The sequence below is a fragment of the Mytilus trossulus genome, chromosome 2 (assembly GCF_036588685.1).
Source record: "Mytilus trossulus isolate FHL-02 chromosome 2, PNRI_Mtr1.1.1.hap1, whole genome shotgun sequence".
NCBI lineage: Eukaryota > Metazoa > Mollusca > Bivalvia > Mytilida > Mytilidae > Mytilus > Mytilus trossulus.
Genome location: NC_086374.1, coordinates 99,681,368 through 99,696,111, shown reverse-complemented (window position 1 = coordinate 99,696,111; position 14,744 = coordinate 99,681,368). Strand labels below are relative to the sequence as shown.

The 14,744-nt window shown below is 33.6% G+C and overlaps 1 protein-coding gene across 4 annotated transcripts in view; it reads right to left on the bottom strand.

The window, feature by feature from the left end:
* Positions 1–14,744, bottom strand: part of LOC134708526 (F-box only protein 38-like) — a 32,011-nt gene that overhangs the window by 6,406 nt on the left and 10,861 nt on the right. For 2 of the 4 annotated variants that reach the window (XM_063569144.1, XM_063569147.1), the window contains 8 exons: positions 9,573–9,746; positions 8,627–8,780; positions 6,178–8,294; positions 5,078–5,187; positions 3,202–3,304; positions 2,841–3,007; positions 2,107–2,261; positions 1,515–1,612 (listed from right to left, as the gene is read on the bottom strand). In XM_063569144.1, coding sequence (XP_063425214.1) covers positions 1,515–1,612; positions 2,107–2,261; positions 2,841–3,007; positions 3,202–3,304; positions 5,078–5,187; positions 6,178–8,294; positions 8,627–8,780; positions 9,573–9,746 — 3,078 coding nt within the window. The other 2 variants (XM_063569146.1, XM_063569145.1) reach the window with 2 other exon arrangements.

The following is a 14,744-nucleotide window of genomic DNA, read 5'->3' as shown; positions in this document are numbered from 1 at the left end:
CTCTAATTCATCTGAAAATTTCAGGGCAGATAGATCTTGACCTGATAAATAATTTTACCTATGTCAGATTTGCTCTAAATGCTTTGGTTTCTGAGTTATTAGCCCAAAACTGCGTTTTACCCCTATGTTCTATTTTTAGCCATGGCGGCCATCTTGGTTGGTTTGGCGGGTTAGGCCACACATCTTTAAACTAGATACCCCAAAGTTGATTGCAGCCAAGTTGGGATTAATTTGGCCCAGTAGTTTCAGAGGAGAAGATTTTTGTAAAAGATTACTAAAATTTACGAAAAATGGTTAAAATTGACTTTAAAGGGCAATAACTCCTAAAGGGGTCAACTAATCATTTTGGTCATGTTGACTAATTTGTAAATCTTACTTAGCTGAACATTATTTCTGTTTACAGTTCATCTCTATCTATAATATTATTCTAGATAATAACCAAAAACAGCAAAATTTCCATAAAATTACCAATTCAGGGGCAGCAACCCAACAACGGATTGTCTGATTCATCTGAAAATTTCATGGCATATAGATGTTGACCTGATATAAACAATTTTACCCCATGTCAGATTTGCTCTAAATGCTTTGGTTTTTGAGTTATAAGCCAAAAACTGCATTTTACCCATATGTTCTATTTTTAGCCATGGTGGCCATCTTGGTTGGTTTGGCGGGTCACGCCACACATTTTTTAAACTAGATACCCCAATGATGATTGTGGCCAAGTCTGGTTTAATTTGGCCAAGTAGTTTCAGAGAAGAAGATTTTTGTAAAAGATTACTAAAATTTACGAAAATGTCATTGATCTATCAAAAGAAGATCTTATCAAACAGCCAGAATTGCAACACCTACTCTCACTTACTGAAACTTAATTGCAAGCAAGGGAACAACTATTGCAAGGTATTCATTCCCACATATAAGCTTGATAAGAATATTGCTTGGTTGTACCTAAATCATAATTTGTAATTTTAAAATTGATCAGTACTTGTAATACTTGTGAATAAACAGACTATGCAACACCCTTAGTCACAAGTGTAGTAATTTAAAAAAAAAAGATGCATTATATATTTGTCAATGGTATCAGTTGTCACCAAAGAGTATGTTCATGGAAAAAATTTCTTGTACCATTCATACAGAACACTGTGTTGATTTCTTTTTTCATGTCATAGTAGTTTGTATACCCCACTTATAATTTATGGGCATATTTTTTTGGGTCTCTAAGTGCAGCCGTCTGTCCCACTTCAGGTTAAAGTTTTTGGTAGAGGTAGTTTTTGATGAAGTTGAAATCCAATCAACTTGAAACTTAGTAAACATGTTCCCTATGATATGATCTTTCCAATTATAATGCCAAATTAGAGATTTTATCCCATTTCCACAGTCCACTGAACATAGAAGATGATAGTGTGGATGGGGCATCCATGTACTTGGGACACATTCTTGTTATATATCTTGCACCCTTATCATGAAAACACATTAAAATATTGCAATCAACATTTTCTTCACTAATATACTCTTACCTGACATTCTATAAATAGATCTTCCCCATGGGTAGTTTTCTCTGTGTTCTGATTCTTTATGTACCCATTCTTTATAACCATAATTTTTAAGCAACTCTCTGAATAACAAAGAACATGTATTATTCTTTATACTGCAATCAGCTATTTTACTATACAGATAAAGCTATATGTATAAATGTTAGCTTTATACGTCAATGACCTCAACTAACCTATAAGCCCTGTCTTCTTACCGGAACTACAGTTGTTCATCAACAACGTCACGTAACAAGCATGACGTGTTGTGACAATGGACAAACTTTTATGAATTTTAACTTGTTATGTCTTCAAATTGGTAATTTATATACCATGTTTATTAAATGTTATTAAATAAGTTCATTTTCCCTTACTAATTCTTTAAAATGTCAATGTCTTACCGCCTAGACTACGCTCATAGGGAAATACCCCAATATGGTACCCCAATAGGGAAATGCCAAACACTTTATTTTAACAATATTTGTTACATAGATTCATGAAATGATCTTCTAATTCAGTTCAGTCTGTTTCAAAACATGATTTTTTTTTCAACGTCCATGACAATGGTGTTTAAACTTACAGATTAATTCCAGCCATAAGATCTTGCCAGGTTTGAACACGAACTCTGTTATACATAGTTTCTAAAGGTTCTGGACTGTAGTCATAAATGATACATATACTATAGTCAATATCTTTCTTGGAAAACAAGTCTCTCTCCAAAGTTCTTGAATCAAACTGAAATATATCATATACAACTGCTGTAACATGTTAATTTAGAGAAAAAGCTTATTTAAGGTGGTACATAACTATACAGGGAGATAACTTTGTAAAATTCAGCCCAAACAATTTAATCACATTTTATTGTTAAGGAAAAAATAAAGCTTCTCAATGATCAAAATTGGTGTTTGTCAAACTGCTATATATCCAATGAAAATTTTCCAATAAAGTGTGTGGTTCATGTTTTTTTATTTATCAAAGGGTCTAAGCAAATATTTTGTCCAAATTATTTGAAAATTAAAAGAGCCAAATTAATTTAAGTGTAGGTGTTTGTTCATACATGCAGTGCTCTTTTCTCATTATATCACTGTTAATATATTTATACCAAGCATGAGCAAATAAAAAAGAGAAAATGTAGAAAAATTAAATTAAGAAATTAATAAAAACCTGAATGATGGTTTATGTATTTGCGCATCATTTGTTTGTTGACGAAAAAACAAGTATCTGCAATCCAGGAAAATTAGTAACCACAAATATAAATGAATTCACAATATTACAATAATTAAAGAGTTTAAAAGGTTTTGATACCAAACTAACCTGATGCATTGGCCTTAGAAAGATAAGTCTGCTTTTTCTACTCTGAAGATCTCCTATCTGTCTGACCATACCATTCTCATCAAGTTTCTTACACTGAGTGAAGTCTAGTCTGTTCAATACAGGTGCTTTCTTAACTGTCATGGATTTCAATACTCTGCTTGCATGACCTGAAAATATACATCTTGATGTAGATAAAAAGATATACAACAAGAGTTTGTGCTTGCGTCAAACTAGTTTGCTTTCTATTCATTATACTTTACTTTTGTTTGCAAATATAAGACTACTTGCTGCTGGACTTTTTTCATCAATTAGCTTTGGTGTATAATATCCTCAGAAGAATAAAATTTTAAGTATGTCTAACCTGATAATTTACTAAGTTTAGGACAGTCCTCCAGTATCAAATCTGTAATGCCGACCATATTCAGTGTTATACACTGTAAGGAATGAGACTTTAACTTCAAAACCTGTAATAAAAAAACGTTATCAGTTCACATCAAATATTTGTCTAGTTTCTGAGAAAGAAAAAAAAGAATAAGGCTTTTGATTCCAAGATGGTCAAATCTTATCATAACCTGGGATTATATCATTTAAATCAACTGGTGATTTTTAAAATGTTCAACCCGTGCAATTGTTTGCACCTGTTCTAAGTCAAGAATCTGATGTTCAGTAGTTGTTGTATGTTGACGTGGTTCATATGTGTTTCTTGTTTCTTGATTTTTGTATAGATTTTACTGTTGGTTTTCAAGTTTGAATGGTTTTAGATTAGTCATTTTTGGGGCACTTTATAGCTTGCTATTTCGGTGTGAGCCTTGGCTCTGTGTTGAATACACACTTTGACCTTTAACGGTTTGCTTTTGGAGATTGTGACTTGGATGGAGAGTTATCTCATTGGCACTCATACCACATATTCTAATATATATCAAAATTTTACTAAAGTCATTTTATGGTGAAACAAAACACTGCAGGGAGATAACTCTGTAAGAATTGTTTAAAACAAACTTCTATATATCCAATGATTTTTTTCTGATTAAGTGTGTGATTCATGTTTTCGGAAATTTTTATACTTTTATCATAGGGTCAAAGTAAATATTTTGTCAAAATTTTATGAAATTAATGGAGCCAAATAAATTTCTTTCAAAGTCTTTGGTACCAATTACAATTTGTTTAACAGTGAACTGGTGACCTAAGGCTTTTAACAAGCAGCCCTACAGCCTAAAAGGGGTAATTGAGGGGTGTTTGGGGTGTTCCCTACAGGAGCCCTAAATATACTACATGTATCAATCAAATCTAAAGGAAGCTAAATATGTAATTAAGTAACACATTAATAACTATTAAATTCACAATGGTCTAATAGAAATAGCCAAGGGCTATTCCAGAAAAAAATGTATGGAGGGGTTGGAAGGCAGTTTTTGTCAGCACCCGCCAACCAGACAATTGTAATTGAAAATTATAGTGCATTATAGTGTGAAAAGTTGCTCTGATACCCATCACCCATGTATTATTAATACAATGTGCCTTCCAAACCCCCCATACATTTTTTTCTGGAATAGCCCTAACATTAAAGTGAATTATTTATTTCCCATTAAAATAAGATGTTAAAACAAGGGAAGCTGTATAACCTTTACTCTTTTTATATTTTCATTGTAATTTTGAGAGGTTTGTATTTAATGTCTTTAATTAATTACCTTTGAAATAGTACATTGTGATACATGTTACTATAATTTAAATTTGTATATTAATTTAGTTGACTTGACCTTACTTTAACTTTGAAACATGTATCTGACTGTCATTAATTATCTTCCACAATTTGATAATATGGACTGGTAAAATAGCCTCACATTATAATTATGGGTTGTCAATATCAGACTTTAACCTACTTTATATATAGCTATAATAAATGGTCAAATCCCATAAGAGGTCAACTTGCATTTACAATGTTATACATACATGCGACTGGCCAAGGTTATTTAGTGACAATTGGAAAAACACTTATATACATTGGAATCATCGGTCAAATCACCTACCTGAACACAATCCTCTTCCATGACTGGGTCACTTGTACTGGTCATCTTGTCACACATAACAGGACACTTACCTGAACACGATCATCCTCCATCACTGGGTCACTTGTACTGGTCATCTTGTCACACATAACAGGACACCTACCTGAACACGATCATCTTCCATCACTGGGTCACTTGTACTGGTCATCTTGTCACACATAACAGGACACCTACCTGAACACGATCATCTTCCATGACTGGGTCACTTGTACTGGTCATTTTATCACACATAACAGGAGACTTCTTAGATTTCTGGACAATCTTAATATAACCACTAGTGCCACCTATGACAGTTTAAAAGAACAATATTTAGCTGACCTGTGTCAAATAGTAATCAACCTTATGTAAGTGCATGTACAAAAAGAGGGACGAAAGATACCAAAGGGATAGTCAAACTCATAAATCTAAAACAAACTGACAATGCCATGGCTAAAAATAAAAAAGACAAACAGAAAAACAATAGTACACATGACACAACATAGAAAACTAAAGAATAAACAACACGAACCCCATACAATGTATTCATGTATATGTTTAAGACTTTGATAGATTTTGGGACATCTAGTCCCACCTGTAACAGTTAAAAAGAACATATGTTTAGCTGATATTTCCTACCATAAGTTCAAGTGGATGTCAAATTCATCAATCATAAAGGTTTTTTTGTGTTGAAGCATTGCTGTCGCAGAGTCACTGATGCCTATCCCATTCACATTTTGTTCACTTTAAGATATGTACCTTAACCTTCAAACGAACTTATTCTCCACTCCAGTGATGACATGGTATCAATAGATTAGAGCAAATTTGGTTAAGTGTTGCTAAATCTTAAGTTTTCTATTTATGTTTTGAATAATGCTGTTTTTTATTTTGTTGTTTTTTTATGATCACATTGTCAGTTTATCCTATTTTATGTTTTGTATAATGTTGTTTTTCTTCTGTTTTGATTTTTTCTATTTTTGGCAATAGCATTTTCCATCTGTCATCAACTTGCATGTACATGTATGCATTTGAATAACCTGTGATAACTTCCATCTCTCTTTCAATAATTGTATTTTTCAGTGAGTTCTGTTTTTTATTTGACTATTGTTGCTATTATTTTACATGTTTTGATTAAAATGTAGTTCACAGTCAAATTAAGATCCTGTGAATTTCATGTATAATTCAATTCACATGAAATTTATGTTACTTTAATGTGAAATTCATCTAAGCAAAGTTTGCCTGTGTACTATAGCTGGTATTCATTAAGATAATAATGCGATTACTTATATTATAATTACATGAATTCTGTACATCTTTACTAGCAGTGCCTGCAGTTTGTCGGAGATCACTAACATTGACTTGGCACCACCGATCAAACATAATCTTTAATGTGATTACTTTTCGTGCAACACATTTCTTTTTAAAATTAATTGGTGTATCAAAGTTTGACATAGACTTCCTTTTTCTGTACTCTAATCCTTCTTCCTTTTGGTTTGACCCTTGTTTCTGACGGGATTTTGATCGTGTCGTGGGACATGAATACTGCTGTTCATCAGAATCAATATCATTCACCAAACAAGAGTCATTCGATTTTGTATATGCTGGGTTCATAAATACTTCATATTTCCTATCGCTAGATTCTTTTCCATTTTCTTCATTTTTATTTTCTAAAATAAAAATTTCTCTTTTGTCATTATCTCTTTTCCTAGGTTTGTGTACATTCTTTATGTAATTTATGCTCTTTTGTGAGGATTTTGTTTCATTTTTAGATGAATCATTATCAGAAGTTGAAGTAGATGCATTGTTCAGCACGACTGGATCTTTGTCCATGCTTTCAACACTATCTGTACACCCATCTGCTCCTAAACTCTGTGATTTCTTTTTCCTTACCAATCCCTTTTTCTTTCCGTACAAACTTTTCCCATTTCTTGTTGTCACACCTGAAGTGCTACATTCAGAATGAGCAGCAGACGATTTCAAACTTTTCCCATTTCGTGTAGCAACACCTGGTGTGCTACAATCAGAATCAGCAGCAGACGATTCTGTTTTGGGCTCACTTTTGTCCTGAACCACTACTTCCTGTCCAAACTGTTCATTCATTTCACTTGATTGTACGTTTTGCGTCAAATTATTTGACTTTAAAGCCCTATTACATTGATGAACAGATTCAATTTTATTAAGATCACCAGTCACTTTTTCTCCGTCATGTTCAGCAGCACATTGAGATTTACTTGTCCCACATGATGAATTATTTGACACATCATTATTTTCTGCACATTCATTGAAAACTGTGCACATTTGTGTTTGTGACGTCACCATACTGTTTTCAATTTTATTGTCACTTTCTGAATTTGACAAGAAAATTGCACTTTGACTATTACACTGAACACATTCAGTATTGATATCCAACGTTTCAAATTCATTGCATGAGTCTGAATCACATTTTTTGCATTTATATGGGTCATCAGTCACACAGGGTGAAGGATTTCTATCACATGTACATTTACCTTCATCAGAAATTGGTTTTATCTCCGTTGATGATATTGTATCTTCAGAATTACTATTTATTACATTTTCATCTGAACTAACTTCATAAGAATTAGAAAGTGAATATAGATTGTCTCTATTAACACATTTCCCCCCATTAGAAGCTTGGTCCCTAGGATTTTGGTTTCCACAGCTATTGCTATCTGATGACTGGCATTTGTGCCTGCTTGTTGGAAATGAAATATTGTAGTCAGAAATATAAGTGGAACTTGTTGATGCACTGTTATTCATTAAATTCTTCTCATTATTTAATCCTACTTTATTTTCAGTTTCTGTATGGAATGAACTTTCAGTGGAAGTTGCAGTCTCTGACATTATTTTAGTATTTTCGTTATTCTTAGCTGAATCATCAGTTTTACTGTCAGATGCTATGTCTTTCATTTCAATATTTTTATCATTGAAACTAGCAGCATCAACATCAACAGGACCTGGCTGTTTATTGGCTAAATTTGCAATGTTAGCAGTATTCTGATTGGATAAAGCATCAATGTCCTCCAGATCAGCTAAATCAATATTGACATGGATATTCTGATTGGCTGCAGCATCAGCATCATTATTGACATCTTCAACATTAGGTTCTATAGCATTTAATTCATTCACTAAGTTGCCATTGACTACCACAATATTTATATCATCACCTGCTATGTCATCTGCAATTTGATTGGCTGCAACATTATTCAAATTGTTATTTGCATTTTGATTAGCAGCAACATTATTCAAATTGTTATTTGCATTTTGATTGGGTGCAATATTATTCAAATTGTTATTAACTTCATTCTGATTGGGTACTTGGTTATTCTGAACCACAGGAGCATCAGGAATAAGAGAAGATGATAAACCAAATCCAGTTCCTGCACTCAAACCAACCCTGTAATTATAAAAATATATAAGTCAATAGGACTGCATCCAACATTTATACCTTATGTTTCTGTCTGGTTTACCACTGTGCTTAATCAAAGGTATATAACTAAATCACAGATTTGTATAGCAAGTCTTACTATTCAAATCCTTGACTCAAATAACTTTAAAAGAATCATTTATAGTATAAATCAGAACTGAATTTTTTTTTTAAAAGAGACAATGCATTTTCTGGCTTTGTGATTGATAAATAAACTGCATGTTTCTATCTGTTTTACAAGCATTAAATTGATCAATGCAATAATACCCTTTGTCTTCATACCAAAGACTATATACAATTACCTAGAGCATCCTTTAGGGGGTTCCCTAAACATCAGTTCTAAGTGTATGGCCTCTATCACGGGAAGTGAAGGTATGAACGCACAAAACTCTTCTAATTTGATAGAATGACACCGTCTTAATACCAGCTCACGTAGACAATCCCAGGCATTGGCATCTAAATAACAATAAATTTAAAATTATATTGTTGTTCATCATGAGGATAATTTTTTATAACTCATTTGAAATTAATCAGCTTGATGTCTGATATAAAGGCTATCAAAAAACTCTTTTTCTTGAAATTTCAAAGTATGATAACTACAATGTGGTAAAAAGTATTTGACATTTAAGTTTTCATGATACATGGTAATACATATGTTCCCTAGGATCATGTATAAACTTTTTATCCTCAATAGAGAAGAAAACAATAATTCAATTTAAAACCTTATACTCCACATATATTCTCCCTATCTGTTAAGAAAACTTCTATTTGAATAAAACCTTTTAGGTTAAAAGAAGACTAAAAGGGACAATATTTGCAGTTAACTTTTACATAGGATTACATTACACAACCATTTTTTTTTTAAGAAATACAAACTTTCCAGTTTTACTCACATTTTTTTCTCTATTTTTTGGAGTAGTTGTTGTATTGGAAATGCTAATTTATCAGTTAAAAGTTTGAAACCAATAACCTTAGACACTTTTAGAATGCCACAAAACTAATAAATTGCATCACTGAGTGCAGCTGGATATGACCGCAGAGGTCTAACCATGAACAGTTGGGGCAAAAATGGACACAACATTTGCACTTGATACAGGTCTGAATTTGGATTGTAATTAAATATTGGACGAATAGGTTCCTGACACACAATAATCGAGTCAAAGAACTTGAAATGGTTATGTTATTTGAATTTATATTTATTTTTTTGCTTTTAGGCAATAAACTATTCTGTTGTTAGTTAATTCTAACCAGGTGAAAACCAATCAGTTGGTTTATGTATGTGAGGGCTGTTGTAAAGTTCTAGATATCTGAGTGTAGGAAAGCATTCTCCTACTGCCTTCATTCCAACATCTGTTATGGTAGAGGGTGATTCTATGACACTGTCTAGTCCTTCAATTACCAGGTCTTGATTAGTCCAGTTACCTGAAGAAAAATGTACATGGCAATTTGTTACATAGTTAGACTTTCAATTACAAGGTCTTGATTAGTCCAGTTACCTGAAGAAAAAAGTACATGACAATTTGTTACATAGTCTAGACCTTCAATTACCAGGTCTTGATTAGTCCAGTTACCTGAAGAAAAAAGTACATGGCAATTTGTTACAAAGTTTAGACCTTCAATAACCAGGTCTTGATTAGTCCAGTTACCTGAAGAAAAATGTACATGGCAATTTGTTACAAAGTTTAGACCTTCAATAACAAGGTCTTGATTAGTCCAGTTACCTGAAGAAAAAAGTACATGGCAATTTGTTACAAAGTTTAGACCTTCAATAACCAGGTCTTGATTAGTCCAGTTACCTGAAGAAAAAAGTACATGGCAATTTGTTACAAAGTTTACACATTCAATAACAAGGTCTTGATTAGTCCAGTTACCTGAAGAAAAAAGTACATGGCAATTTGTTACATAGTCTAGACTTTCAATTACCAGGTCTTGATTAGTCCAGTTACCTGAAGAAAAAAGTACATGGCAATTTGTTACATAGTCTAGACTTTCAATTACAAGGTCTTGATTAGTCCAGTTACCTGAAGAAAAATGTACATGGCAATTTGTTACATAGTCTAGACTTTCAATTACAAGGTCTTGATTAGTCCAGTTACCTGAAGAAAAAAGTACATGGCAATTTGTTACATAGTTAGACTTTCAATTACAAGGTTTTGATTAGTCCAGTTACCTGAAGAAAAAAGTACATGGCAATTTGTTACAAAGTTTAGACCTTCAATAACAAGGTCTTGATTAGTCCAGTTACCTGAGGAAAAATGTACATGGCAATTTGTTACAAAGTTTACACATTCAATAACAAGGTCTTGATTAGTCCAGTTACCTGAAGAAAAAAGTACATGGCAATTTGTTACAAAGTTTAGACCTTCAATAACCAGGTCTTGGTTAGTCCAGTTACCTGAAGAAAAAAGTACATGGCAATTTGTTACAAAGTTTACACATTCAATAACAAGGTCTTGATTAGTCCAGTTACCTGAGGAAAAATGTACATGGCAATTTGTTACAAAGTTTAGACATTCAAGAACAAGGTCTTGATTAGTCCAGTTACCTGAAGAAAAAAGTACATGGCAATTTGTTACATAGTTTAGACCTTCAATTACAAGGTCTTGATTAGTCCAGTTACCTGAAGAAAAAGTACATGGCAATTTGTTACATAGTTAGACTTTCAATTACCAGGTCTTGATTAGTCCAGTTACCTGAAGAAAAAAGTACATGGCAATTTGTTACATAGTTAGACTTTCAATTACCAGGTCTTGATTAGTCCAGTTACCTGAAGAAAAAAGTACATGGCAATTTGTTACATAGTTAGACTTTCAATTACCAGGTCTTGATTAGTCCAGTTACCTGAAGAAAAAGTACATGGCAATTTGTTACATAGTTAGACTTTCAATTACCAGGTCTTGATTAGTCCAGTTACCTGAAGAAAAAAGTACATGGCAATTTGTTACACAGTTAGACTTTCAACAAGAAGTAATTGTAACAGGATGCTGTTACGAAGTCTCCCAAACAAAGCTCTGATAACTCCCCATTCATATGGTCCCATGTTCATTTGATTTGTTATATTGTCCCCTACAAGATAATATATGGTTTAGGGGTGGGGATCTGGACCGTTTACAAGATAATAGTACATTCTCAAATTGAACGGGGTGGGGGTGACCCCCAGGAACTTCCATCTTATTTCATGTGATTTGCTTTATTGTCCCATACAAGAATATATATGGTTCAGGAGTGGGGATCTGGACCGTTTTCAAGTTTTCAAACAAGAGGGGTTGGGGTGACCCCCTAGGGACTTCCCTTTTATTTCATTTGATTTGTTTTATTGTCCCCTACAAAGAATATATATGGTTTAGGGGTGGGGATCTGGACCGTTTACAAGATAATAGTACATTCTCAAATTGAACGGGGTAGGGGTGACCCCCAGGAACTTCCATTTAATTACATGTGATTTGTTTCATTGTCCCATACAAGAATATAAATGGTTTAGGGGTGGGGATCTGGACTGTTCACAAGTTTTCAAACAAGAGGGGGTGGAGTGACCCCCTAGGGACTTCCCTTTTATTTCATTTGATTTGTTTTATTGTCCCCTACAAGAATATATATGGTTTAGGGGTGGGGATCTCGACCGTTAAAAAGTTTTCCAACAAGAGGGGGTGGGGTGACCCCCCAGGGACTTCCCTTTTATTTCATTTGATTTGTTTTATTGTCCCCTACAAGAATATATATGGTTAAGCCTAAAGGGGTGGGAATCTGGACCGTTTACAAGATAATAGCATATTCTCAAATTGAAGGGGGTGGGGATGACCCCCCAGGGCATCCCCCTATATTTCATGTGATTTATTTTATTGTCCTATAATCATTTCTGAAGACTGTATGTATCTATCACTTATAGTTTTCAAGTTATATTCATTTAAAAAAAATTGAAAATAAAATCCCATAGGGTTCTATAGTAAAACCGGCAGCCATTTCAAAATTGTTTAACAGTGAATGCACATATATGCATTGCAATACATCTTTCTGAAAATTTTCAGTACATTGAGAGCTTTTTAGAAAATTTCACATGTTTGCTGTTTCCATGGCAACGGCAGCCATTTTGAAAATTCCAAAGTCAAAAGTCTCATCTATACATGCAAGTTAACAATATTATTAAGTTTCATAAAGTTTGGAGCATTTTGAAAATATTTGAGATTTCCCCAGTTTCCATGGCAACGGTGGCCATTTTGGAAATTCCAACTTCAAAAGTCTCATTGAGACTTGTCAGTGTACAATCATATTAAGTTTCATCAATTTTTGAGCATTTTGAAATTTTTTGAAATTTTTGACATTTTGGCTGGTTTCTATTGTAACAGATATCATTCCAAATTTCTAATGGCAGATACCACATTGGAACATGGGAGGGAACATACCATCAAAGTTACATTGGATTTGACCTACCATTTTAAGAAAGTAAATGCCACTTTAAGGTTTTTGAATCATTTTGACAATTTTTGACTTGTTTCCATGGTAACGGCAGACATTTTCAAAATTCCAACGCCAAATTCAACATCTACCAATGTTGCTCATCGTTACTGTGGAGTTTTATTCAATTAGGAGCTTTTTGATATTTTGGAAATTTTTGGTGTAGTTTCCATGGCAACATGATAGTTCCAATGATTGCCAAAATCATCCAAAACCAGTATATGCCCCAGGACCTACATTGTATCAAAATATAATGATTCAAAGTTAAAGCAACTCCAAATAATTCATTAAAACCAAAAACTGCAATTTTTCACAATTGTTCCGTTTCCATGGTAACGGCAGCCATTTTTTATTGTCTTTAGACCTACTGCAACCCGAAATTTGGTGTTCCTCAATATAGTTAACTATCATTAAGATTGGTTCCATTGGCTCCAAGAAAACTGCCAGACAAAATAGGTGGAAGAATAATAATTATACAGAAAAAGAAACAGAGGAAAAGCAATATGTCACCCGACATTGTCGATCGGGTGACATAATAAAAATAATAAGAACTGAGCAAAAACAATAAGTCTCCAAACTTTGTTTGGGAGACTTAATTACCAGGTCTTGATTAGTCCAGTTACCTGAAGAAAAAGTACATCACAATTGTTATAAAGTCTAGACATTCAATTACCAGGTCTTGATTAGTCCAGTTACCTGAAAACAAGAATGTGTCCATAGTACATGGATGTCCCACTCACACTATCATTTTCAATGTTAAGTGGACCATGAAATCGGGGTAAAAACTCGAATAAAGCATTAAAATAATATCATCATGATCATAGCTATATAGGGAACATGTATACTAAGTTTCAAGTTGATTGGACTTCAACTTCATCAAAAACTTCCTTGACCAAAAACTTTAACCTGAAGCGGGACGAACAGAAGGATGGACGAAAGAACGAACAGACAGACGGATGCACACACCAGAAAACATAATACCTCATTACTATCGTAGGTGGGGCATAAAAATACATAGATATAGGAAGATGTGGTGTGAGTGCCAATAAGACAACTCTCCATCCAAGTAACCATTTAAAAAGTAAACCATTATAGGTTAAAGTACGGCCTTCAACACGGAGCAATACATGTATGTTAGTCAGGTTTGTTTTTTTTAGATTGAATGTTCAGTTTCATCTGTTGCTATATGCATGCCTGTATGTTTACCCAGCTTTGCTCAGCGAAAATTATTAACCTTATTGCTTTTTATGTTCATTATCAGCATTTCTTATGCAAGGTGTTTCATTTCCAGGCCAGGATATTAGCCCGATCATACCATAATAGATATAGGAAGATGTGGTATAAGTGCCAGTGAGACAACTCCCAACCAAGTCACAATTTTCAAAAGTAAACCATTTTAGGTGAAAGTACAGTCTTCAACACAGACCCTTGGCTCAAACAAAACAGCAAGCTATAAAGGGCCCCAACATGACTAGTGCAAAACTATCAAACAAGAAAACCAACAGTCAAGTTTAAATCAAAGAGCTGAAAGCTCTGAAGAAAAATGACGCCACTGTCTCTAATATTGGGATAGTTTTTATGCAAGTCTTGATTTTCACATACTGTAATTAGTTTAACAATGCAACATGTATCGTGAGCATATAATTGATATTCGTATATGTGTGCGTGTGTGAAGTGAAGGTGACAACTGGCTGTTTTTTTTAAGACAAATGAATAGGTCAAGACTAGCTGAATTGTACAAATAAATACCGTAGAAAGGCTTGTATATTTCTCACTGGTACATAGTCTGAATCTGGGTCCGTTCGCTTCCATTCACGTTTGCGCCCACTCATTTTCACCCCTTTCACTTTCACACCCTACATGTTCACACCCAATCTTAATTGGTTTTGTGTTTAATAACTCTGTAAGCAAGTGTTTTCTTATAAGTATAATTGTTGTCATTGTCTCAAAATAAAGTGAGACAGCAAT